The following is a 25,080-nucleotide window of genomic DNA, read 5'->3' on the forward strand; positions in this document are numbered from 1 at the left end:
TTAGCGATAAACCCGTGCTGTACAACATTTTCGTGATTGTAAACCAATCGTGGCTCGCAAAACCTCGCAATCGTACACGTTGCCGTCTTTTTCCCCGTCTAGATCGATCTCAATCGCTTCCAGATGATCAACATACAATACATTGTCAGCGTAATAAAGCAGTGGGTTTTCGTCATCGAAAAATTCATACTGTATTTGTATACATACCTTCTTCCTCTTTTTTTTGTCTGGCATATAATCTAAAAATAGAAAACTGGGGTTATATATCTAAAAATATACATTCTATCACTCCTTTACTACCCATTTTTGTGTGTTTCATCGTAAATTTCGCGCAAATACAACAAACAACGTTTTACCGACAAAAATGTAAACAATGATGAAATGTCATTCGAACGCGCTACCGCGGAAACGCAGAAATGTTCATGCTGGACATCTCTGCGGAACTGTTCTACTGTTATACTCGTTTGAACGCGGGCGCGGAAAACGCGCGTCGTGTATTTGCGGCCTAACGTGCTTGGTATGGTGAACTATAAAAGCGAGAGAATTCGGGAAGCAAGAATCAGTCGATGTACAACTTTTAAACAATACACGTCAATAAAGAGAACTTTACATTTGGTATTAGAAGTCGGATGAGCACGGATGAGCACGGATGATCAAGGATGTGCACGGATGAGCGCGGATAAGAAAAGAAATGGAAGGACGTGATATTGGATGATAAAGGTGTATGCGACTCGGAATTTGCTGTTGACGAAATTCCTACGAGCGACGTGTGTGTGTGCTTGTGATAGCTGCGCTATAGCTTGGGCAAAGACGTGCGTTTCGTGTGCGTTGCGTGTTGAGATGGACGCGCAACCGACTAATTTGGATACGTGTGTTGTGTGCTGTGCTGTGTGAAGAGCATACGACTGGAAGACGTGTGTGTGTGCGTTGAGTGTTGAGACGAGCGCGCAATCAAAATCAGGAAGACGTATTTTTGCTTGCGTGCTGCGTTCTGGCGCGGATGCGCAACCGGTATACGCGAAGACGTGTGTTTGCTTGTGTGTGCGCATCGGGGCAATTTGAAGTCGTGTGTTCGCTTGTATCCCGGCAGGCAATTGACAGCTAAACTGATGGCGCCGGAGGAGGAGAAACGGGCGCCCAACCGTGCATGGCTCAGGCGCCCAACGGAAGACATGATTGGGCGTGGGGGGGTACGGATGAAACGGACCACCCGTTCTTTCGTGTATTGTTTACATTCGTTTATCCGTGTATTTCTTTCATTCGGGTTGTATATCAACACAGCTTCTTTTCAAATTGACCGTTACTTTATTGAAAATTAAATATTCTAAAAATACACTATTTTTCATACAAACCTTATTCAGCGCACGAAAACGTTTATCACGCAGCAGCATTCACCTGTAATTAAATTAAAACATAATACATAAAATAAGTAAAAAAAGTTATTTGCGTTTCACATAAATTAAGCGTTGAGAATGCTACACATTACCATTAATTATAAGAAGCCAAAACAACATGTTTGTTTAATTGAACATGTTCAAACAATTTGTTGTCGTCATCGAGGACTAAGCCAGCTTCATCGTTTTGGCAGCATTCCGTTACCCAGATGTGATTGTCCTTCGTGATGAAGCGTAACTAACCGACCGTACATGATGTGGCATTGATGAGAACGGTCTATCTGAAACTAAAGAAAGAAGAATAATATCAGTCAAGTGCATTTCATGCTGATCGTTCGCGATCGTTTCTTGTATGTACAAAGGAATAAGGGCGACATTTTTACATATTTTTTCATTTGCACGCTTCCTACCCGCACCAGTGCAACCGGTGCTAGCGGACGAGCTAACACCCAATACTATGCCATAGATTTGGGCGCGGTTGTTGCGTACCTGTGGGCCCAGCATGTTTTTACACTCTCGGAACGTACCTCTGTGGCCCAAACATATGTGCTAGCATTTTCAGAGCGCAAGTATCGCCTTGCAATCATAACGCGTCTACCACGTCCATTCGTTCGGCGTACGTTTGCTGCAGGTGGTTGCTGTCCGCTTGGGCTTGCTCCAATATGCTGCGCTTCGTACGGTGGTGATGATCTTGATGTTACCAAATCACTGCGACTTCCGGACGGTTGTGAGAGCCAGCTTTAATTCTCACACCACAGTTGAAATAGACACTATAAGAGAAAAATATTGTTAGGGGAGCGCAATCCATGTAAACCATTAATTTTAATTATATTACTTTAATCGTCAATTTGTCTTTCTCTTACATTTTACACTGTCGCTAATTTCGGTAGCTTAGGTAAGCTAACAGTACGACGATGATCTGAATACCGCCAATTACCGGCTCGTAGATGCATGAACGCATTCATCATCACTGAAGATTTAGATGAAAAATATAATGTCGGTTTAGCTTAATAAACATTAAAATGAAATATTTATTTTGCTTTTTCGCACGGCATATAACCTGAAATGAAAAAAATAAACATTGTTAACCAGTTTATCAAACTGTCTTTCTATTACTTTAGATACTGTCAGACTTACTTCAACTTTGCTTCAATTTAGCATGGATCCAAGTTTCAGCCGATATGCATGTTGGTGGCCAGTGACCCACGGGGTTTTCCGTTGTTTCCAGTTTGTGGTAGTCCGGTAGTTTTTACAGAGCAGTGACTCCCACATTCTCCAGACGGTGCCGGAGGAACGCGTGCTCCAATTTTGTCTTTGCGGTGGCATTAATCGATCCGATCCGAATTAATATGATCCGACTACAGCGCGATGGCGAGTAACCCGGAAACACTAAGAATGGGTACATAAAACACGGGTATGTGATGAGTAGCTTGGCGACATTCAGAAGTACAAGCAACAGGCACAATACTCGACATCACACCATATCTTATGCCTTCTTCACAAGTCCTTATACTTCTCCCACTCATTCATAAGTCTGCGCACCGGCAACTCGAAATGCAGTATAAAAGGAAGTTGTGGAAGAGTCTCAAGTGCCACTTCCTTTACAAGTGATGCCTTCGGCCATTGCGGATGTGTAATCGTTTCGTCAGTCAGATGTACCAGTCCGTGTTGTTGGACAACTTCCGACGACAAGTGCAGTGCCATCGGTGGATTCAGTGGCCGGTCAGCGCGAGTCAACAAAGAATGCCAGTCCGTGTTGTTAAACAGCTCAAGGTAACGGATGCAGTGTCAGCGCTGGTCTCGAATGCCGGTGATAATAATCATCATCGGTCAACATTACCTGGTGTTCCTGCACCATTCCGTCCGTTAGGCCAGCAACATGGACAGCAACCATCAACTAGTACTGCTGCGCCATCAGTGGTACCGGTTGCTGATGCTCTACCGCAGGAATCAGGCATGAAGATCGGTAGACAACAGGCATTGACGGGATCTGCAGTACCATCGATTGCATCGCTTGCCGAAGTTCATGCTCCGAAGAATCAGCGTGGTATGATGACCGCTGTTGTAAGACAACATTTACCCACCAGTGCTTCTGCATCGGTGATAGCGGCTGCTGGAGGATCTGTTTGTATTGTGAGTCGTACAAGCCAAAATGATCAGCGTTAATGTTAAAAAACCATCAACGAGTACTGCTATGTTTGAGCAATCTTTTACCTGTGTTCCTAGCCACATCTGTCCGCCAGGCAAGATAGTTGACGGTGGTAACCAAGTGCCATCGACAAGCGCCGGTACATCGTACATAAAGGCCGGGCTACATTGACCGTACTCGCAGGTATAATTTCGATTTTCACTAGCGCATCTGGTGGCGGCTGGTGGAAGCTTTTTTTGGTCGTCGGGGGAATGGTCGTGCCAGATCTCAAAATTAATTAGTTTTTTCGCCGTTTTTCGATGCGAAAACGGCTGAAATACTTGCACAACATATTTATGTATCAATTACAAAGCTTTCCCAGTCCAGTTAAAGTAAAAAACATAGAAAAATTACGTATTTTCTGGAGCATCCCCAAATTGTTTGGCAAAATGCTTCGGTCAGCCGCCGCCAGATGCGCTAGTGAATATAAAAATTACACTTGCGAGTACGATCAATGTAGCCCGGCCTTAACGACTGAACGAGCAAATGGTCCTGTTGTAATAAATTTGCCTGAAAATATAACCAGGAAAAGTGATCAGAAACCGTTTACGAGTTCTGCTACGTTTTCGGTGTACGAACCTGTGCTGCCTTCGTCGCCAATAATGATGATCACCGACGATGAACACCAGGCTGCAGCAGGAGCAAATCAAGCAGTCCTTTCAATTACTTCTACAGAGTATTCTGGAAGCTGCTGCCTTCGTTGTCGGATGCTGTTAATGAAAATAGATGCACGCAGCGCACAGATAATGGTGATTTTAAATGAGCAATACTGAATCCTATGAAGGGTATAAGAAGAAATGCGGAGAGTTTAGCACTTTAAAAAATCGGAAATGAACAACAGTTTGATACATTTTGAGCAAAAATAGCTGGAGATGATTTTGCATTTTGCAGTTATACTTAAATAATAGATGCAGATATCAGCAGCAAGGATGCCAACAACAGGATGCATACGGCTTTAAACGTGATGTTTGATAGGACTTTTCTTGCACGGTGTAGCTGGGAAGGATCGTCAGGACAAAAATAGCTTTTAGTAACTATCCAAATACAGTGCTTATTTAAGTCTATCGCCACAAACCACGTGGGAATAGACGTAGATATGATAAAGAATATTTAAAAAGAAAACTGACACATGCACCGGCAAGAGTAAACATGCAGGGAAATGTTAAAACAAGCTGCCATAGAAGGAAGAAATAAACATATATTTATTTGGTTAAATTGCTCTACCTATTTTAGTTGCTGTTTATACATATTACATACATTACATATTATTTATTGATAAACACATTGCTTTTCCATTTTTATTAATCGCAATGTCCTATTGATACTATATTTATCAATCATCGTTGATCTATTCTTTTCTAATTTTAAAAATTAAATGATAAATTGTACCTTTTATTGTACCTATCACACAGCTAATGGTAAGTAATACACATTTGCTTTGGTAGCTTTCTGGGACAATGCTTGTTTAAGATAAAAAATGTAAAATGGCTGTTGGTATCATTTTGCAAATCACTAACAGCCATCGCGTTTTTGCTCCTATCATTTATTGAACTTTATTGCCCACTGTCAACCGTTTGACCGAGGAGGAACAACGCTAACGATATTCCGGAAAATAAATAATGCTGTTGCATCTTAATAGATATAAACAAAGTGCGTTAACAGCAATAACACGATTACACGACGACAATACGACCATAGCAAACTCTGATGTCACTCGTCGCGGTCAAGCAACAGCAACTAAACCCGAGAAAGGCCGGGATAAGCTGTTCCGTTGGAGCAATTTACTTAAAAGAACAACAAACAACATACGTCGATGGAGCGTTAATGCTCAAATTAATAAATAAACGATTTAGTGAATAGTTAGATAAACACATGCATTCATAATCTATATATAGATGTTACCATCGATTGTTTGCAACGATGTTCACAGTGTGCCGTAACTCTCTTCAATTCCCAAACTTGATATAATTTCCACCTGGAACGAAATGCTCATCCGGTTGTTGCTCTGACCGCGCAGTTCCCATAAGGCCCGCGCCGACGATCCAAGGTTGTTGTAAACAAAAATAAGGATAAGAAAACTAAAAGTAAAAATAATTAAAGTTTCCTTACCATCATGCCCACTTCTTTGATGGCTTTCCAATATCCTTCGCATGAAATCCGCTGGGTGCATACGAGGTGAATTGGATTTGTGAGTCTTCGGACAGCTTGGAACACTCCTGAAGAACATTGATAACATCGATTATTCATAATGTTTGACGGAAAATTTTATTCGATGAGTTATTTAATTTCAGCCCAATGAAAAATTACAAATACAACCACTTTAATTAACATACCTTCCTGCGGAGGCGAAATAGCTGCACGTAACTAACCTCCAATCTTTTTCTCCTGGTAAACGATAAGGACACCAAAAAATATTGAAAATTAGATGGGTACAATCGAACATTAGACGGATACGTATAAATATTTCTAATTTATAACACTTTAGCACACATTTTTGCTTCACACTAAGCATAACAAACTAACATAGGAAGTTTCGATATTTCAACGCTTCAATATTCGCCAACAGCACACAAGTGAATAGCACCATTGATCACCATTGAACTTTTAAGTTCACATTACACACTTTAACACTGAAAATATGCAACTAAAATACATGTTTATCACAAAGACGCTTCTGCATCAAACTCTTTCACTTTGTAAACATAACCTCGATCCATCTTCGCTGCCTAAAATTACACACACACATCCACACACTGTACGTCGTCACATGCCGTTTGGTGATGTTGCACGCACACAGTTGCAGTTCATCACCGCTCGTCCGTGCTTCTTCCTGCTCTTCCATGCGTTTCAACGCCCCTCGCCCTAGTATGAAACGTCAATTGCCTGCCGGGATGTGCTCGTTGAGACGGTCGCGCAATCGGCAAACAAGAAAGTCGCGCGTTTGGGTATGTGTCTGTGGTGAGGAATGAAACGGGTGCAACCGACAAACTTAACCGTAGAGTTGGCAACCAGATTTACACACGTAAGTTGGCAACCGGCATACCCGGGTATTCCACACGTTTTAATGCAAAAACTTAACGATTTTCATAGGTAAACAATGCTTTCTATATTTTAAAGCTGTAAGCAAGTAATGCCGACCATATATTCTCTTCTATTTCATTTATTCATTAAGTTTTTTTTTTCATTTTATTATAAAACTAACAATCAAATTGAAAGTTGGAATCGCTTGAATTTGACTCGAAAATAAGCACAATACGAAAAGAGGAAGAAGAGAAACGTCATTCTCCATACAAAATGTTTGGAATACCCGGGTATGCTGGTTGCCAACTTACGTGGTAAAGTTAAAAAAATTCAAAATAAAATACTTACAGGCTGTTTAAAATTACAACTTATGCACCAAAAAATCAGAAATTAAAAGTTGGGAGGCTACGGAAAATTTCAGGTCAATTAAAGCAATGAATCAAAAGTTATTGCAGTTTAAAATAGAAAAAAATACCCGGGTATCCGATTGCCAACTTAAAGTTTAATCAGTGTGGTGACAACTGCGTTTGTTTACGTTGGCGAAACTCCACAACTTTTATTGATCGTGCGAATTTATAGGGTTCTGCGACAAAGGTCGACGGAGGGATACAGTGCACTCCATTTTGCAACAACGGTTTTGATGGCGGTGGGGAGAAAAGGGATAAATAGCCCCGAAATACGCGCCCTCGATCTCTTTGTACGCCACAACACCAGAAGAAAAGAATAAAAACTAAATTTGTGATTTTTATTCCCAGTAAATATCTACATTTGCTCCTATTCTTTCGGTATTTCGCAACAATCAGTGTTTCACTTTATTTGACTGGCACCAACCTACGAGATTCTCCAGTCCAGTTTGTCCAGTTAATTTAAAACAATAAACAATTAAACCTTTAAACAAACGGAAGCAAACATAACTCAAGCGACTTTCCGTCATTTGATTGCTACGGAAATTACTACCACGAGTAGAAAATCGCATAAATCGTAAGTAAGAACGAAACGAATAAATTGGAATGTGTTCATAACAGACATAATACCTCCCGCTGCGCAAATTCGAGCAGTTTCCAGCGCAGAAAATGCACCAAAATCTGCGCTGGCCAACGCAGATTTTGGCCCGATCCCCGCGCTGGACTTCAGCGATTCCTGCGCTGGGTCGAGCAAGTTTAGCGCCATCTGCTGGCGAAATGGACGAACTATTTATGGCGGCGGAGCAAAAAAAACGGTCGAAAAAATTTAAAAAAATTGGCGCCCATTTTTTCGTCCGCTTCTTCTCCCTCCCTCGCCCTGCCTTGGCCTTACTTGCGCTTCAGCCCGTGTCTTCCGCCGCCAGCTGATTGGGTGTTGTGGTGTATGCGTTGGTTCATATATGTGCATTGCGGTTGTGTATTGTTATTGGTGGGTGTTAGCATTTATTAATTTGTGTGTGACCTTGAGACGATGCGGGAGAAGCTGGATTGGGATTCAAAGTGTTATCGGTGTATTGATGGTTTATTTTATTTCGTGCCGCTGCTGATGAGACCATTCGATGCCCCTGCCAGTTGAGGGTGAAGAAGCCTATTTAAAACAAGCGTAGGAGAACGTCTAACACTAATCTAATATTTTTTAATTTGAACATGTTTGATGCTTCAACGACCTTCTAAGCATCATGTAGCACAGTGTATAGTGGCAATAAAATATTTTTTTGAATGTGCCGAAATCTGTCTCGCGTTTGCGGGTCTCGTCACACACACGCACACACACAGCGCGGGGAAAGTGACCGTTCACTCTATCATGTCGCGATCCCCCACCCCGCCTGGCGCTAAGGATGAGGATGCTACAAGAAAGCTGAACCAACCGTTCTACCGATAAGGTAGCCGTAATCGATCATGCGTGGAGGGGGGGGGGGGGTGGTCTAGTGGCTCGCGAGCGCGCTTTCGTAGGGGCGTTCTCGCGTGCGCGCGCGCGTTTGTGTGTGTGTGTGCGCGCGCGCGTGTGTGCATGTGTGTGTGCGCGCGTACGTGCATGTGTGTGTGTGTGTGTGTGTGTGTGTGTGTGTGTGTGTGTGTGTGTGTGTGTGTGTGTGTGTGTGTGTGTGTGTGTGTGTGTGTGAGTTTGCGCGCGCGTGTTTGTGTGTGAGTTTGCGCGCGCGTGTTTGTGTGTTTGTGTGTGTGCGTGCGTTTGGAAAACTATTTGATTCTGATGGGTACATTTTCATCCGCTGCGGCTACAAAATATCACGCATTTTCGATCTCGCTACCTGAGAGACAACACAACCATTGGCATTGGCATCTTTGCGATCGGCTCTGCTGTTGGGGGTATTAAAAAACACGCGATCTAAGCAAACGTGCGTGTGATATATTGCACATTTATTTCTAATTCAGCTTGCGGACGCAAGTGGAAACAACATTTTGAATTGAATTCAGACATAAGAGGATTCTGGATTTGTTTATTACGGTGCGCGTATGGTGCTGCACCTGTCCGTCCAGAATCTGGTGGCTTGTTGGTTTGGAGTAGTTATCATGACGCCGATTGACCGGCAATGCCTTGGAATGGGTTCGGATCGGTAGGTTCATGTTTTGGTCGAGTGCATTCCGTGAATTTGTCGCGCCACAGCGGTAGACTCGGCAGCAACAAATTCAAAACAAAAACTTTCCCCGAGTGTGGACTGCTATGCTAAGTTCTTCTTCTTATCATTATTTTTATTATTGGCGTAATGGCCTACGCGATCATGCCGGTCTTTTCAGGACTTGAGTACCACGTAGCCGGATAGTCAATTCTTGCTACGGCGGACGGTTCATACGCGATTAGAACCCACGACGGGCATGCAGATGTGCGGAATGATGGCGGTGCCGCGGGCCCGCTCCTATCCAGTGTGCAACCTGCATACTGCCACACTGTCTCCTGCCCGGTGCATACGCTGCGGCAGGGGGAAGGATGCACATCCACAATAAAAAAAAAAACACCGTCATGAACCAGCGGTGGATCTAACGGTAGGCGGACTAGGCGGTCACCGAAGATCTCTAGTCTGTAGTATGCCGTATGTCTACAAGTGGACAGAGTGTTAGCGACAAGGGCCCCCGGAAAGATGGTCATTGGGGCTCCGTGGCAGGAGAACCATTTGCACCTCCCCTCCCCCCATGGCGACAACAATTTTAGGGCCTGTGACCGATGATCGTAGGAGTCCCATGGCCACCCCCCCCCCCCCATCCGCCGGCAATTTAAGTATACCGTTCAATCTTCCAACAGCTGTGTGTCAGTACCCCCTCCTCAGGGGCCTCAATTCGTCTTTCCGCCTTTCATGAACACCTTCCTTTCTTTGACCGATGGATTATAACATTCCGGAAGAAATTACATTTCGCGACAGTTTTGCATACACACGCACACTCACAATCATGCGCAGGATGCTTTGCATATCTATGTAATCCACAACAGACGAAAGCAAAAGCTTAGTGTTAGAAACGTGTTGGGGCGAATTAGGGTTCTGCGCGTTGCACAGCAAACCCTCCATAGTGCACTAGCGATTCCGTAATCATTTTTAAGGCCGGGCTACATTGATCGTACTCCGTAGTGTAATTTCGATATTCACTAGCGCATCTGGCGGCGGCTGGTGGAAGCTTTTTTTGGTCTTCAAGGGAATGGTCGTGCCGGATCTCAAATTTAAGTTGTTTTTTCACCGTTTTTTGATGCAAAAATGGCTGAAATACTTGCACAACATATTCATCTATCAATTACAAAGCTTTTCTAGTCCAGTAAAGGTAAAAACCATGGAAAAATAACATATTTTCTGAAGCGACTCCAAATTGTTTGGAAAAATGCTTCGGTCAGCCGCCGCCAGATGCGCTAGTGAAAATCAAAATTACGCTTGCGAGTACGATCAATGTAGCCCGGCCTTTACATTGCGCTTTTTTGGTTTGATTTGTAAAAATGCAACTTCATCGCCGCAATGTGTATGAACGGTTTTTTAAGCGCCACAGCAACTCATGAGCATTGTCCACACGCGAGAAAGAGATAGCGCTATGGAGGGAAAAAGCACGGACGACGGCTGACAGCGATTGGCCGTCTGACGCACCAACACATCCAAACCTTCGGCAGCGCGCTCAGGCGAGGGGTATGAGGCGGAGCCAGGGACGGGTAGCTCGACGAGCTGCTCGACAAATTTGCCGTTGGAGAGAAAAGGAAGGCATGATAAAATTCTCAGAACTCCATGATTTCTTCCGTCGCTTTGCGCAGCGGGCTTTTTAACATTAGAACCGCCGAATCGCATTCGAGAACTTATTCCGCTTGCCGTCGTGACAGCTCATTGAAATTTTCTGACTTTTATTTAGTTTTAACGATCTTTTGAATGCACCTGTAATTTTTTTTTAAATCTCATATGGTATTTAAAAAAATCATTTTCAACCTAAAACCGCCATATGGAACATTTATGTCCCATAAACAAAATTAATTGTAATGACTGGCCTCTCTGATGTAAACGAGTGACTGTTGTGCTTTTGCAAGTCTGGCAGCACTGGCGTGGCGTGTTTTCGTGACAAGGCATGTCAATACGAATAGAACAATAAAAGTGCGCGAAAGTATTCAACTACTTTACTACTTGCTTACACTCCACTGCAATTTTATTAGTAGCACTGGTTCGTCTGAGAGTCCCTATCCTCCGCTCTCCAACCAAAGCATGGACTACTGTCTAGTTCGTATTGGGATCCCCAGCACAATACTTGCAGATCCAAACAAGTAGCCTACACGTTTCAATTGGTCCGGTTTGCTTGGTCGCTGTGTATGCTCTCCCAACACCCGCGCAACCAGTTTGCCTGGTGCACTAATTGTTTGCAAGGTGCAATATTTATTTGTGCGCCATCTCAATATAACGCTCCAGCTTGGTTTACGACCCGGAGAGATTGTCGATGCTCTGAACAACAGTGATCAATCACCCGCTGCGCAAAGCGACGCAAGAAATCATGGAGTTCTGAGAATTTTATCATGCCCTCTTTTTCTCTCCAACGGCAAATTTGTCGAGCAGCGTTTCGAGCTACCCGTCCCTGGCTCCGCCTCATACCCCTCGCCTGAGCGCGCTGCCGAAGGTTTGGATGTGTTGGTGCGTCAGACGGCCAATCGCTGTCAGCCGTCGTCCGTGCTTTTTCCCTCCATAGCGCTATCTCTTTCTCGCGTGTGGTCAATGCTCGCGAGCTGTTGTGGCGCTTAAAAAACCGTTTATACACATTGCGGCGATGAAGCTGCATTTTCACAAATCAAACCAAAAAAGCGCAATAAGTTCAATTGCTGCAATGTAAAAATGACTAAGGAATCGCTAGCTAACGCTGGAGGGTTTGCTGTGCAACGCGCTGAACCCTAATTAACTCTAATACGTTCAGTCCGGCGCTGATTTTCATCAACTTTTCTATCCGCCGGCATTTAGAACGCAAGCTGATTGTGAAACATTGGCATATTGGAAAGCTCACTTGCAGTCCCTGGGGCATGTCATCGTGCTGAACGTGTTAAGCATTAAGCATAACTTTGTTACCTTAACCTTTTGCTTTCGTATGCTGTAGCTTACACAGATATGCTGAGCCATCTGCGCGTGGGTGTGAGCGTGCGTGTGTGTGCAACACTTTCGCCAAATGTGTTTTCTTCCGGAATGTTATGACCCATCGGTCAAAGAAAGGAAGGTGTTCATGAAAGGCGGAAAGACGAATTGAGGCCCCTGTCAATGGTAACTGATGACCGGGAGCAGGGGGTACTGGCGCACAGCTGTTGGAAGATTGAACAGTATACTGAAATTGCCAGCGGGGAGGGAGGGAGATGGTCATGGGATCCCTACGATCATCTTTCCGGGGGCCTTTGTCGCTAATACTTGTAGACATACGGCATATCAAAGACTAGAGATCTTCGGTGACCGCCTAGTCCGCCTACCGTTAGATCCACCGCTGGTTCATGACGGTGTTTTTTTTATGGTGGAGGTGCATCCTTCCCCCTGCCTGCTGCGTATGCACCGGGCAGGAGACAGTGTGGCAGAATGCAGGTTGCACACTGGATAGGAGCGGTCGCGCGGCAACGCCATCATTCCGCACATCTGCATGCCCGTCGTGGGTTCTAATCGCGTATGAACCGTCCGTCGTAGCAAGAGGTGACTATCCGGCTACGTGGTACTCAAGTCCTGAAAAGGCCGGCATGATCGCGTTGGCTATTACCCCAATAATAATAATAATAATAATAATAATAATAATAAAAATAACTTAGCATAGCAGTCCACACTCGGGGAAGGTTTTTGTTTTGACTTTGGTGCTGCCTGGTCTTCCGCTGTGACGCGACAAATGCACGGAATGCACTCGATCAAAACATGAATCTACCGATCCGAACCCATTCCAAGGCATTGCCGGTCAATTGGCGTCATGATAACTACTCCAAACCAACAAGCCACCAGATTCTGGACGGACAGGTGCAGCACCATACGCGCACCGTAATAAACAAATCCAGAATCCTCTTTTGTATGGATTCAATTCAAAATGTTGTTTCCACTTGCGTCCGCTAGCTGAATTAGAAATAAATGTGCAATATATCACACGCACGTTTGCTTCGATCGTGTGTCTTTTTGATACTCCCAACAGCAGAGACGATCGCAAAGATGCCAATGCCAATGGTTGTGTTGTCTCACAGGTAGCGAGATCGAAAATGCGTGGTATTTTGTAGCCGCAGCGGATGAAAATGTACCCATCAGAATCAAATAGTTTTGGGGTTTCCAAACGCACGCACACACACAAACACGCGCGCGCAAACTCACACACAAACACGCACGCGCAAACTCACTCACACACACACACACACACACACACACACACACACACACACACACACACACACACACACACACACACACACACACACACACACACACACACACACACACACACACACACACACATACATACATATACACAAACACACACACACACACACACACACGCGCACACATGCATGAACGCGCGCACGCCAGCACGCACGCACGCACACACACACGCACGTACGCGCGCCCGCGAGCATGAAAGCGCGCACGCCAGCACGCACCCACGAAAGCGCGCTCGCGAGCACGCACCCCCGAAGTCGCGCAAGCACGCATTCCCCCCCCCCCCCCCCCCCACTAGACCACCCCCCCCTCCACGCATGATCGATTACGGCTACCTTATCGATAGAACGGTTGGTTCAGCTTTCTTGTAGCATCCTCATCCCTAGCGCCGGGCGGGGTGGGGAATCACGACATGATAGAATGAACGGTCACTTTCCCCGCGCTGTGTGCGTGTGTGTGTCGAGACCCAAAAACTCGTGACAAATTTCGGCACATTAAAAAAATATATATATTGTCACTAAACACTGTGCTACATGATGCTTACAAGGTCGTTGAAGAATCAAAAAAGTTCAAATTAAAAAATATTAGATTAGTGTTAGACGTTCTCCTACGCTTGTTTTAAATAGGCTTCTTCACCCTCAACTGGCAGGGGCATCGAATGGTCTCATCAGCAGCGGCACGAAATAAAATAAACCATCAATACACCGATAACACTCTGAATCCCAATCCAGCTTATCCCACAGCGGCTCAAGGTCACACACAAATTAATAAATGCTAACACCCACCAATAACAATACACAACCGCAATGCACATATATGAATCAACGCATACACCACAAACACCCAATCAGCTGGCGGCGGAAGGCACGGGCAGAAGCGCAAGTAGTGCAAGGCGGCAGGGCGAGGGAGGGAGAAGAAGCGGACGAAAAAATGGGCGCCATTATTTTTTTAAATTTTTTGACCGTTTTTTTTTTTTTTGCTCCGCCGCCGCCCGAACTGTCCGAACTGTCCGAACTGCCCGAACTGCGCGACCCAGCGCAGAAATCGCTGAAGAACAGCGCGGGAGACCAGGCCAAATCTGCGCTGGCCAGCGCAGATTTTGGTGCATTTTCTGCGCTGGAAACTGCTCGAATTTGCGCAGCGGGCAGAAGGGGATACTCTGTCGGATACCTCAGATTGCGATTTTTTTATCGATTGGTATGCTCATCTAGTGAATCATCCGACAACAAGCATGAAGATTGTGTTCCAGAACAAGTACAGCACTCAGTTGAAGGCAAGTATCATACAACAGTTGTTTGGCTGGCAAACCACTTTTATAAACTTTTTCACACATATGCTATCAACAAAATAATTTCATTTTATGTTTATTTCAGATAAACAATCTACATGTCAATGCCCTGGAAGAAAGCGTACCTCCGTCACAGACATCGGTACTGAGCCTTCAAAAGAAGTCCTTCATTTTTGAATATTCTGGATTTGGTGGGAATCAATGTTTGGGTCTTGTACAAAGAACTTACAAAAGAAAAGATATCAAGACGTGATTTTCTTTTCTAGCTAGGGAAGATCTTGCCGAAGAGTACGTTGAAATGTCTCGTCGGCGCTGCCAGGTTGAAATGTCTTGTCACGAGGGCAAAAGTGCTAACGAATGCTTCACATGCAACAGACCAGTATGTAAAACATGTACTAAAAGAGTTTCGTACCTATGCGTTTCATGTGAGCCAGGTTCTGATGTAGCAATATAATTTATTGTCCTGGTGCCAAGAAACCTAAAGATGTGTTATAGATGCTTGATATAATTAATCTAGGTGTTCCGTTTGCTTTTGAAAAAGCTTTGCCGTCTTCTTTTGACCATTTAGAACTGTATTGATATCAAATTTTTGTAATGGTTCAAGAGGAAGTCACAGACGCCCACGTAGACCAAAAGAACGAAGAACAAAAGACTTGTTTCATTATCTTATCACTTAAAACTCTACTTATCACTTCACCAGCAGCACCAGTGTCAAAATTCAGGCTCACCCGAGTGTCATCTGAGCCCTCACTGTGAGTGTGGAGTGAGTGTGGAAAAACAGTCCAAATTGACATTCATAACGAAGGGCGGGGGAGCGCTTGCTGTCAAAAATGTGGGTGAAAGAAGCCCTATTTGACTGTGGATCGTTTGGCTAAAAAAAAGTAGGTAATATTGTCCCCCACACTTGTGTACCATTTCATTTCGTGTTGTTGTTGTGTATTGGTATTCCACCGTGTGCTCCCGTTGTGTGCCATTGCGTGTTGTGTGTATTCGTATGCCATCGTGTACTCTCGTACTCTTTTGATACTTGGCCTGTGTGAGAGAAGAGAGAGAGAGAGGTTAGACTTTTTTTAATTAAACTTACCGTGGCGCTGCTGGTATTCGATTCATCGACGACATCAAGTAGGGCCTTTCGCTACAGTCGGCGTTCTCATTTATCTATTGGTCTGGATCGAATACGAGTGTGTTACGTTGCTACATATAGAAATTAATATTGTGTTTACCACTTTCATGATGCGATGGTAATGTTTCATTATTGTTCACAGATATGGAAAACAAAAACAAAAACGTAAGCATCGTAGACGAAAATGGGAATCCTGGTAAGCGGCCCTTAAGCATGCTAAGAAATTTTGAAGAAGAAGAAGAAACAACACTTGGTATGTATTTAAATGTTATAGTTCGATTTTCACCATTCTTAAACTTTGTAATTAATTTGCGTTATGTTGCTTCGATGTTGCTTTTATACAGATTCTGGAAACGCTAAAAAGCAGCAAAAAGAGCAACCATCTGGGACAATGAAGAATTATATTGTTTTTCCAAATGGACAAAAACTAGAAATTCGTGGCACTATTTGTGGTGAGTGTAATGGAGAATTCGTTCTTACGTTGATTAGTAATTTTATCGTTTCCATGCAGGTGCTGTCAATCTGGATCAAACTGTATGTGCGAAACCATTAGATGCTAATCCGAGTGAGTTATTTCAAGATCCTTTATGTTACTTCGTTATTAACAGTACTTTTTTTCTTACAGGCTCCACACAAACACAGCAAACTATTTTTTTAAAAACTGCTGGAGCTACTCCATGTAAGATTCATGAACACCCTTCCCTCAACCTTTTGAAATAATCGTTATCTTTTTCCCGTCACACAAACACAGCAAACTTTTTTTTTTAAAACTGCTGGAGCTACTCCATGTAAGATTCATGAACACCCTTCCCTCAACCTTTTGAAATAATCGTTATCTTTTTCGCAGGTACTACCAAACCTGTACAACAGCCATTAGATGTTAAAAAGTCTGCTGGAAAGCCACATCCCGTTACACAAACACAGCAAACTATTTTTTTAAAGACTGCTGGAGCTACTCCAAGTGAGATTCTTGAACACCCTTCCCTCAACCTTTTTAATAATCGTTATCTTTTTTGCAGGTACTAGCAAACCTGTACAACAGCCATTAGATGTTAAAAAGTCTGCTGGAAAGCCACATCCCGTTACACAAACACAGCAAACTATTTTTTTAAAGACTGCTGGAGCTACGCCGAGTAAGTTTTATTTTAACCAATTTCGTACGCTTTGTAATGACCATATTCTTCCTGCATAGGTTATAGTAAATCAATCCAACAAACGTCTTTGGAAACGTCAGGAGATATTATGGGTAGGTTAATTGACGACACCTTCTTTAAATATGAGTTCGTTACATTCGTGACAAATAATATGTTTTCCATTCAGAGTATAGCAAACTAAAATCGCATTCCAAAACATCTTGCGCTACTCCGGGTAAGCAAATTGAAACATGTTTTAATTATAATTGTGGTAATCTATCTCATTTTATAGGTCCGAGCAAACCGAGTCTGCAAATGGTTAATACCGAACTATCTGGTGGTTTGCTTGGTGAGTGAAAAAGAATTAAAATTTAGTTCATAGACCTAATCAACTTGTTGTACAGCAGCCAATACAACTTATTATGAGCAAACATATTCAGAGCGTAGAAACAAAAAACCAAATAAGGCATGTGTTAAATATATTTGTTTTATTTTTAATATTTGGTTTGTTCTTCCATCTTTATTTCAGATCCCGACGATACTCCATTCTTAATCACCAAGAACATATTACGACAGCTTATTCGTGGTACTTATATGGGTCCGAAGGGTGACTTGAATATATGGTAAATTGTTTTTTATTTGTGATTTTAGATGAAGTTACTAGCGTATTCCAGGAACAAAGGGATAGTTTCATGGAACCAATGTTTCGACGCATGGCCGGAATGGAAGCGACTTTTGCTTCACTGTATAATCAAATCTCGTCACAGACCAATCAAACGAATGTTGATCCAAAAGTGTTGGAAAATTTCGAGTTTGATACCATCGACAGTGGCGAAGCATTGACTGAACTTGACGAGCGACTTAAAAACGATGATCAGTATAAAAATACGTTTGTTGCATGGGTTCAAAGGTACATTAACGTGCCAATAAGTACAAAAAGGATGTCGAAACTGCTCAAAGCGTTATTTACACCCAAATTTCTTTGCCTTCTGACATGGAGTGGAAGAGGAAAAAGAGCAATGTACACTTTGTCAAATTATAAAGGAATAATAGACTTCTTTAAAACTGTAGGAAGTACTGAACTTTCCAAAGTAGGGGACCGTGAAGTTGCAGATTTCTTCATCCTTAAATTGAGATACGCTACATACTATCTAAGCCGGCAGGAATGCAACCAAACAAATAGTTGAGGAATCTTTAAGTTTAATTGAGGTTTAAAAGCCTTTGACTTTACACTTCATTTAATTTCGCCTCTTAATTCATGTGATATCTTAGAATTCTTATATATACAATACAATGCAGTACAAAATAAATGAAATCGATGTTTTGTTAACAAGTTATAATAGTTTTTATTATTCACTAATCAAGTTATTTTGTATTAGTCATTGAGTGTATTTAATAATGGAAATAATACCATATTTCCATCAGCTTCTTTGATAGTTCTAGCAAATTTAAGTATGACATCGGAGCATTCTAATAAAACCTCGTCATTTTTCAAATCATCTTTATAAACAGAGTATATATGTAGATTTGTGGAAGAAATGTGCTCGTCAAAATATTCGAAAATACGGGAAAACATTTTTCCAACTATCATCAACTTATCCTGCTCTTGTCTTACTGAAACAAATTTTAAAATTACGTTTTTGTTGGTCATAAACAAATCGTTGACATCATCATTTCGCAGCTTTAAATTTTTCCTCACATTCATAATAATAGTTTGCCCTCTTTGCGTATAAAACGGCTGACGAAATGGTTGATCGTTTTGTTGAGCTCCTGTAAAATTTTCAAATTCCGATATTCTACGAATTGCCTGTTCTAAACATCTATAGTTAGTTCTAATGAGCCTGTTTTTTATATTTCCTAGCTTGCGTTCATATGCATATGTTGAGTGATAGTCCAGAGGACCAAACCGCTCTACTTCTTCTTCGAGGTGGATTAGACTATGTACATTGGACGTAACAGCTTTTTTATGATATGATGTATAGGCAAATGTTTCTACAAAAGTTTTTAGCATAGTACCAGCAGCTTTCCAGTGTTCTTTATGTTCGGTTGATGAAAATATCGTTATAGCACAGAAATAAAGCATAAAATGCTTATATTCCTGCTCACTCAACAATCCTTCCAATACTACGGGAGCCACGTAATGGAGAAACGTTTTGCAATCTGATCCTTTCCAATATGCTAGGTCGTCAATCGGGCGCATTTTTTGGTTCGTTTCAAAGGGGAGTTTTTGTTTTAGGAGTCTTTGTTTAAATTCTTCACGTTGCTGGCGATTCCATCTTTTCCATTCTTTTAACACTCTTATGTACCAAATGTGAAGTAGTTTTTTTGTAAGACCAATGTCTATTTGATGGAGACGATCAACAACAATCATATCCAGAATGATGTCAAATTCGTCCAAATCAATCAACGGTGTAGACCCCGTACAATGCAGAATATAATCTCCATCTAAAAATCCTTTGTGAGTGCGCTTTGCCGCAGACGTATCCAAAAAGACCATTCGTTGTGACACCGATTCTCCTTCACAGCAACATTTTAAACAGGAGTGTCTTCCAGTATGACCTTGGACACCTGCAAAGAAACAACATTTAGAAAATTTTACCTGTCATAAATGCTTATATTTTACCTTTAATGAAAGCTCGTGCTGGTGTATCTGCGATGATGGCTCGTAATTTTAACGTGATGGCATTTTCTCCCACCATCAGTCCAGTGCTCGATAATAAATTTATCTCATCGACTAGCTGCCGCAGATAAAGCTCATTACTTTCCGGTTTTGTTGGTCCGCAATAGATAGCCACGATCATCACTGGCCAATCCGGCTGGTCAACAATCTTCAACAAAATTGGCCAGAACTGTGTTTTAGATCGCGTATGAAGAGGAAGGCCATCGATGTTAAGATCGTACTGAAGCGTCTGTGGCACTGCAGTATGTTTTCTTTTAAAAGAGAAGGTTATTTAAATTATTACTTAGTATTCTCACATCAGCTTTTCGGGATTCGTATTCATAAGCAATGTAGATTTACTTACCGCATTTCACTTGTCAAGCAGTGGCGTATTCCATTATACCAAAATTTGCCATTTCCTATGGACGAAAGGATAGCAGGATTTCGTCGTGTCCGCAGCAATGTCCTTGGATCTTTAGGCACACGGAGATCTGTGTTGGCTCGAAGATATTTTAACAAACTTTTTAAAGATGCGTGCGATTCTGATCGAGCTAGCGCCCAATACCGTAAGCCCTCTTCGCTTGTCATTTTGGTGTAGTCAGGATCGTTTTCATCGTCCTCAGATGCTATGTCCTGATCGTCGTCCATCGATGCTTCATCTTCCGATTCACTTAGGTTCAGTTCCAAATCCTGAGTTTCTTGAAAAAGCATGAGTTCGGGATCAACTGATGATGCCATATCGGTATTCTCGCCATCGAACAGCTCCGGTGAAGTCGACGCTGCTACAAAGCCAACAAGAAATGCTAATTATAGAACTGTAAACTTAATAGCTGTTACATTAGAATACTTACCTTGTAGTTCTGATGGCGATACCACATTCACAATATCTTCCACCGATTCTTTATACTGCTTTAACAGTTTTGCGGCTCTTCGGTATAAAACGCCAGACTTACGCAGAGCCTGCAAATGGCGATTTTTGCCACACAATTTGTTTATAACCGAGAGTTTTTTCTCATTTGAGTCCATTTTCATAAAGAAAACTAACTTAAATATCAACACAAATGCGTACAAGGTTGCTAAAATGCTGCGAAAGACGCCACGAAGCTGCGAACCACAAACATGCAAAAGACGCTACGAAAAATGTTTTGATTTTTTCCTTCTTCTCTTCCAAACATATTCTCCCTCTTCCCTTGCTGCCAAGTTTCTCAGTAGCGTCACCTATCGGACTTTGCACAAAGCTCTGAAAAATGTATGATTTTGTTGGATTTCGACACTGTTTCAGACAGAAAGGCTCACAAATCTGTGTTTTGACAGCTTCGGTGCTGCTGGTGTTGATTGTTTAAATAATATATAGTTATAAGTTATAGATAGATATATATAGATATATATAGTTATAGATTTACTGTCGTTCAACTCTGTAAGGAATAATTATGAGCGTTTATCACTTAAAGCCCAATACTATTATATTAATGCAAAGAAAAAACCATGGTATGCGGTTGATATGATCGCTATTCGTTTTTTTTATTGATTGAGTTGTTTATAAAGATTTATTATTCTTATTTATGAAGTTTATTAATTATTTTGCCACAAGAAACCCTTAGGAAATAATAAACATGTTTAAATATGTACACATAACGAATGGGACAAAATTATCCCTTATGGCGGTTTTAGTAAGGTTGAAAAGTCCGGCGGTTCTAGTGTGAAGCAATATTTAATATTCGATTTTCAGGGAAAATGCTGAAGGACGTACTACTAGAGTAGAATATGAAAAAATGGTCGATATGTTGGAAATTGCTCGAAACATCGCCAGAGCATTGTTTAAAGGCGATCAAACCCGATTCTGGACTAAGTTGGTAGAAAATCTAAATGCACTAGGGCCGCCAATGAGACCCTCTGCCACATGGAAGCGTGTTTGGTTTGACTACAAGTGTGCTGTAAAGGCCTCGCTACGCGAACCGAAAACTCGAGGCGAAAACTCAAAAATCTGAAATCTTTACGTCAAAAAGATTTCGGGTCGTGTGGACGCGTTTTGTGCACCACCGAAAACACAAAGCCGCTGTCAATTGAAGCAAGCGAAAACTTTCTGTCAGTACTGTCTGTTCAAATGTTTGTTTACAAGCAGAATCGTTTACGCGTTGTTATCGATTGTGTATAAATTTATCCGGATAAAAATGGATACTCTTTTAATGAGTGAAGAATGGTAGGCTTCGCTATCGTGGGCGGTAGAACTAAACGTGGAACAGCTAAGGGGTCGCAACCAGCGAATTGTGCGCAGCTGGTGGATGCGACCAATGTTTTTTCAGCGACGTCAAGACGGCAACCGTTTGTTGGATGATATTGTCGCAGAACGGACCAACGAAACTGTTGTGGATGATAGGCGACCCCTGTTCTCACCGCGACAGTCTTCCTGTCGATGGTGGAGTCCCAGTGAGGATGCCAGTGTGCGCATGCACACTCCGGCGCATCCATAAGCACCGCACGATCAGAGTGTGTGGAACAGCCGATAGAGCAGGAGCTCTCGGCAGGGCACGCGGCCCGTTTTACTGTGATTGTATAATGTTTTATCTGTAAATATAAAACGTTCTGTTTGTGCCGTGTAATACTTCAATACTGTGTATTATTTCATTTGCTCGGACACAACAGAAACAATTAATACCTTCATTCGCGTAAAACCAGAAGATTTAGAATTTTTACTGCGAAGCATTGCGCCGGAAATAGCTCGTATGAATACGAATATGCGCGATGCCATCACCACTCAAGAAATATTGCTAATATTGCTTCTTTACATAGCTACAGGCCATACCTTCAGTAGCTTGCAATTTTTATTTCGGGTTGGTATGATTAGCACGGCTTAAAAACGAAAAATATTTTTTTTTATTTCAGGTGTCTCGTTCTTCGATTAGCAGAATTGTGAAAGAGACGAGTCTTTGCCTAAATAAAGTGTTACGTCCCTATTTGAAGGTATGCGTTTGAATAGTGTTGGATGTATTAAAAAGTTCATGTTCTCTAATATTGTGATTCATGTGTGATTCATGTCATCATACAACTCAAGTTAAACTAATTATTCAATTATTTTTTAATTCATTTTTCATTTTCATTCAATACAGTTCAAAACATAAACACTACCTAAAAGCTACAATAAAAATTCAAAGTAGTAACTAAAACAAAATTATAAATAAACCCTATCCTATCCTAATTCTATACTGTATGCTAACAATTTACAAGACTATCTACTATCTAACTAACTATTAACTAATTATATACAACTATCTACATAACTCAAGGCTGATCCCCATCGCGACGGTTGGCCCGGTTGGCCAACACAAACTCCTCGGCATCTAGCATGGTTCGCTGAATCCTTGAGGTCACAACACGCTGTTCCTCTGGCGTGAACCTCGTCAGGAATTCAGCGACCCAGCGGCCAAACACATTCTCCGAGGAGTTTGCATTGACCATCGTGGCTTCCGCCACGCGTGTGAGGGCCTCGCTCATACGAAGCCCCTCGTCGCTAGGGGTTCGTCGACGACGCCGTCCTTGCCGAGGATGGGACAGGTTTTGGATGGGAGAGGCTTGGAAAGGACTGGAGACTTGATGAGGAAAGGATACCTGAGAAGGGGAGGGAAGGGGAGAATTTCGGGAGGGTGTAGGATGACGGATTGGTTGATGGAGGTTGGAGGTTGGCTGGGACTGAAGAGGTTCGCTGGGACTGAAGGATTGGGTGGAAAAAGTGTTTGTAGGGTCGGGACTAAGGGAACAAGGTGGATCATACTCAATGTATGAGTGATCGGAAAGGATCCGGGATCGTGCAACGGCCGAACCCGTTGTGACGAGGGAGTTCAGAGCAAGGCCCTCATCTTCCTCGTCAAGCTGAAATGAAAAATGGGTACAAAATTAATAGAAATAATAATGGAAAAAAATCTTGTTTGCAAGATAGAAAATGTATGCTTATATTAATAATCCTTGCATCTACCTAATAATATTTTATACACAGTGAAAATTATGGGATAATCTCGCGTATTTTTTTTAAATTTAACATTTATTATTACTAATAAATAGTCGAAGGTTCATTATGTTTACTTTACAAAGGCTTTTGTCTTAATTTAAATGCACGCTAATTCAATGTTCCTTTTTATTTTCAGCTACCGTCCACTAAACAACAATGGCTGGAGGCACACCGGTGGACAAAAAGATAGGAAAAAAATTTGTTGTGTGTTTTTTTGCGTGCAATAGGTGTGTCATCGCCAATAGTTGTTGTTGTTGTTAATATGGTTTAGAGAGGCTTTGGCTCCTGCGGAGTTCGTTGGCCTCTTATCGCCAACAGATCGAGGCGTATGTTGTTGTTAGTATGGTTTAGAGAGGCTTTGGCTCCTGCGGAGTTCTTTCGCCTAACGTTCGAGGCGTACTGAATTTGCAATCGCTGTTTGTTTGCCTTTTATACTCGCATTTGTGGTGCGCTACTTATCTGAGTTTTGAGTAACGGCAGCGTTTTTCGGTAGTATAAAAAGAGATCCAAACCGTGTTGCGCTTCATTCTTCATTCAGTGGTAAAGGTGAAAGTTTGCGATTTGAAAATTCCACAAATTCATCATAGGTCGCGGAAAGCACAGCACTCCAGAGGAGCGGAAACATATTCAGGGTTTGTATCGTGAGAACGTGCCTATCAAAACCATCTGCAAGGCGTTCGGCCGTTCGCGGACGTTTGTGGACAACGCCATTCGTAGCGAGGCTACGGGTAAATCCACAGGTCGTCCGCGAAAAACAACGGCTGACGTTGACGCGCAGATGGTTGAGATAATCAAGGCGGACCCTTTCAAAACTTACAATCGTATTAAGCAGGAGCTTAGATTGCAAATTTCGGCGAAAACGGTGTCGCGCCGTTCACACGCCGGTGGGTTCTGTGCCCGGAAACCACAAAAGGTTCGTAAGCTAATGCCGCACCACATAGAAGCGCGCATTCGGTTTGCCGAAGAGCATTTAGCTGCATCCATCTTTTGGTGGAGCAAAATATTTTTTTCGGATGAGTCCAGAATCAATCTGGATGGTTCGGACGGCACTAAATACGTCTGGCGCCTTCCTAAACAGGCGTATCATCCAAAAAATACTATAAAAACCCTTAGTCACGGAGGCGGCCACGTAATGGTGTGGGGTTGCTTCTCCTGGCACGGCCCGGGTCCTTTGTTCCGTATCAAAGGGACACTGAACTCGGAAGGGTATAGAAACATACTACGTCGTAAGATGTTGTCACACGCCCGACAAAAATTCGGAGACGAAGAGCATTACATCTTTCAGCACGATAACGACTCAAAGCATACATCACGATTAGTTAAATGTTTTTTGACAAACGAGTATGTGCAAGTTCTACCGTGGCCTGCGTTGAGTCCAGACCTCAACCCGATTGAAAATCTGTGGTCAACTCTCAAGCGTCAGCTTAAGAACAAGCATGCACGTTCTGCCGATTCGCTAT

General features: G+C 42.5%; 2 protein-coding genes and 1 long non-coding RNA gene across 5 annotated transcripts; 1 reads left to right on the forward strand and 2 right to left on the reverse strand.

Annotated features, from left to right (window-relative positions):
* Nucleotides 1-4,050: 4,050 nt before the first annotated feature.
* LOC133391363 (uncharacterized) lies at nt 4,051-5,685 on the reverse strand. 2 transcript variants are annotated; one of them, XR_009764867.1, is made up of 3 exons: nt 5,485-5,685; nt 4,162-4,754; nt 4,051-4,092 (listed from the first exon to the last, which is right to left on the reverse strand). It is a non-coding gene; the product is annotated as an uncharacterized LOC133391363 (long non-coding RNA). The 2 variants fall into 2 exon arrangements; XR_009764868.1 differs by having other exon boundaries at nt 4,057-4,578; nt 4,710-4,754.
* A 10,208-nt stretch (nt 5,686-15,893) lies between these two features.
* Nucleotides 15,894-17,585, forward strand: LOC133391674 (uncharacterized). Its single transcript, XM_061647338.1, has 10 exons — nt 15,894-16,078; nt 16,170-16,277; nt 16,337-16,390; nt 16,451-16,504; nt 16,673-16,786; nt 16,845-16,958; nt 17,018-17,071; nt 17,146-17,193; nt 17,251-17,307; nt 17,488-17,585. Exons 1-10 carry the CDS (start codon nt 15,970-15,972, stop codon nt 17,583-17,585), a joined length of 810 nt encoding a protein of 269 aa, XP_061503322.1. The 5' UTR covers nt 15,894-15,969.
* A 738-nt stretch (nt 17,586-18,323) lies between these two features.
* Nucleotides 18,324-20,857, reverse strand: LOC133391769 (uncharacterized). 2 transcript variants are annotated; one of them, XM_061647903.1, is made up of 4 exons: nt 20,469-20,857; nt 19,982-20,396; nt 19,582-19,889; nt 18,324-19,526 (listed from the first exon to the last, which is right to left on the reverse strand). In XM_061647903.1, the coding sequence occupies exons 1-4, from the start codon at nt 20,647-20,649 to the stop codon at nt 18,334-18,336; spliced, it is 2,097 nt and encodes a 698-aa protein (XP_061503887.1). In that variant the 5' UTR covers nt 20,650-20,857; the 3' UTR covers nt 18,324-18,333. The 2 variants fall into 2 exon arrangements, with proteins under 2 accessions (XP_061503887.1, XP_061503886.1); XM_061647902.1 differs by having other exon boundaries at nt 19,982-20,399; nt 20,469-20,855.
* Between the last annotated feature and the right edge of the window lie 4,223 nt (nt 20,858-25,080).

The sequence above is a fragment of the Anopheles gambiae genome, chromosome 2, assembly GCF_943734735.2.
Source record: "Anopheles gambiae chromosome 2, idAnoGambNW_F1_1, whole genome shotgun sequence".
Lineage (NCBI taxonomy): Eukaryota > Metazoa > Arthropoda > Insecta > Diptera > Culicidae > Anopheles > Anopheles gambiae.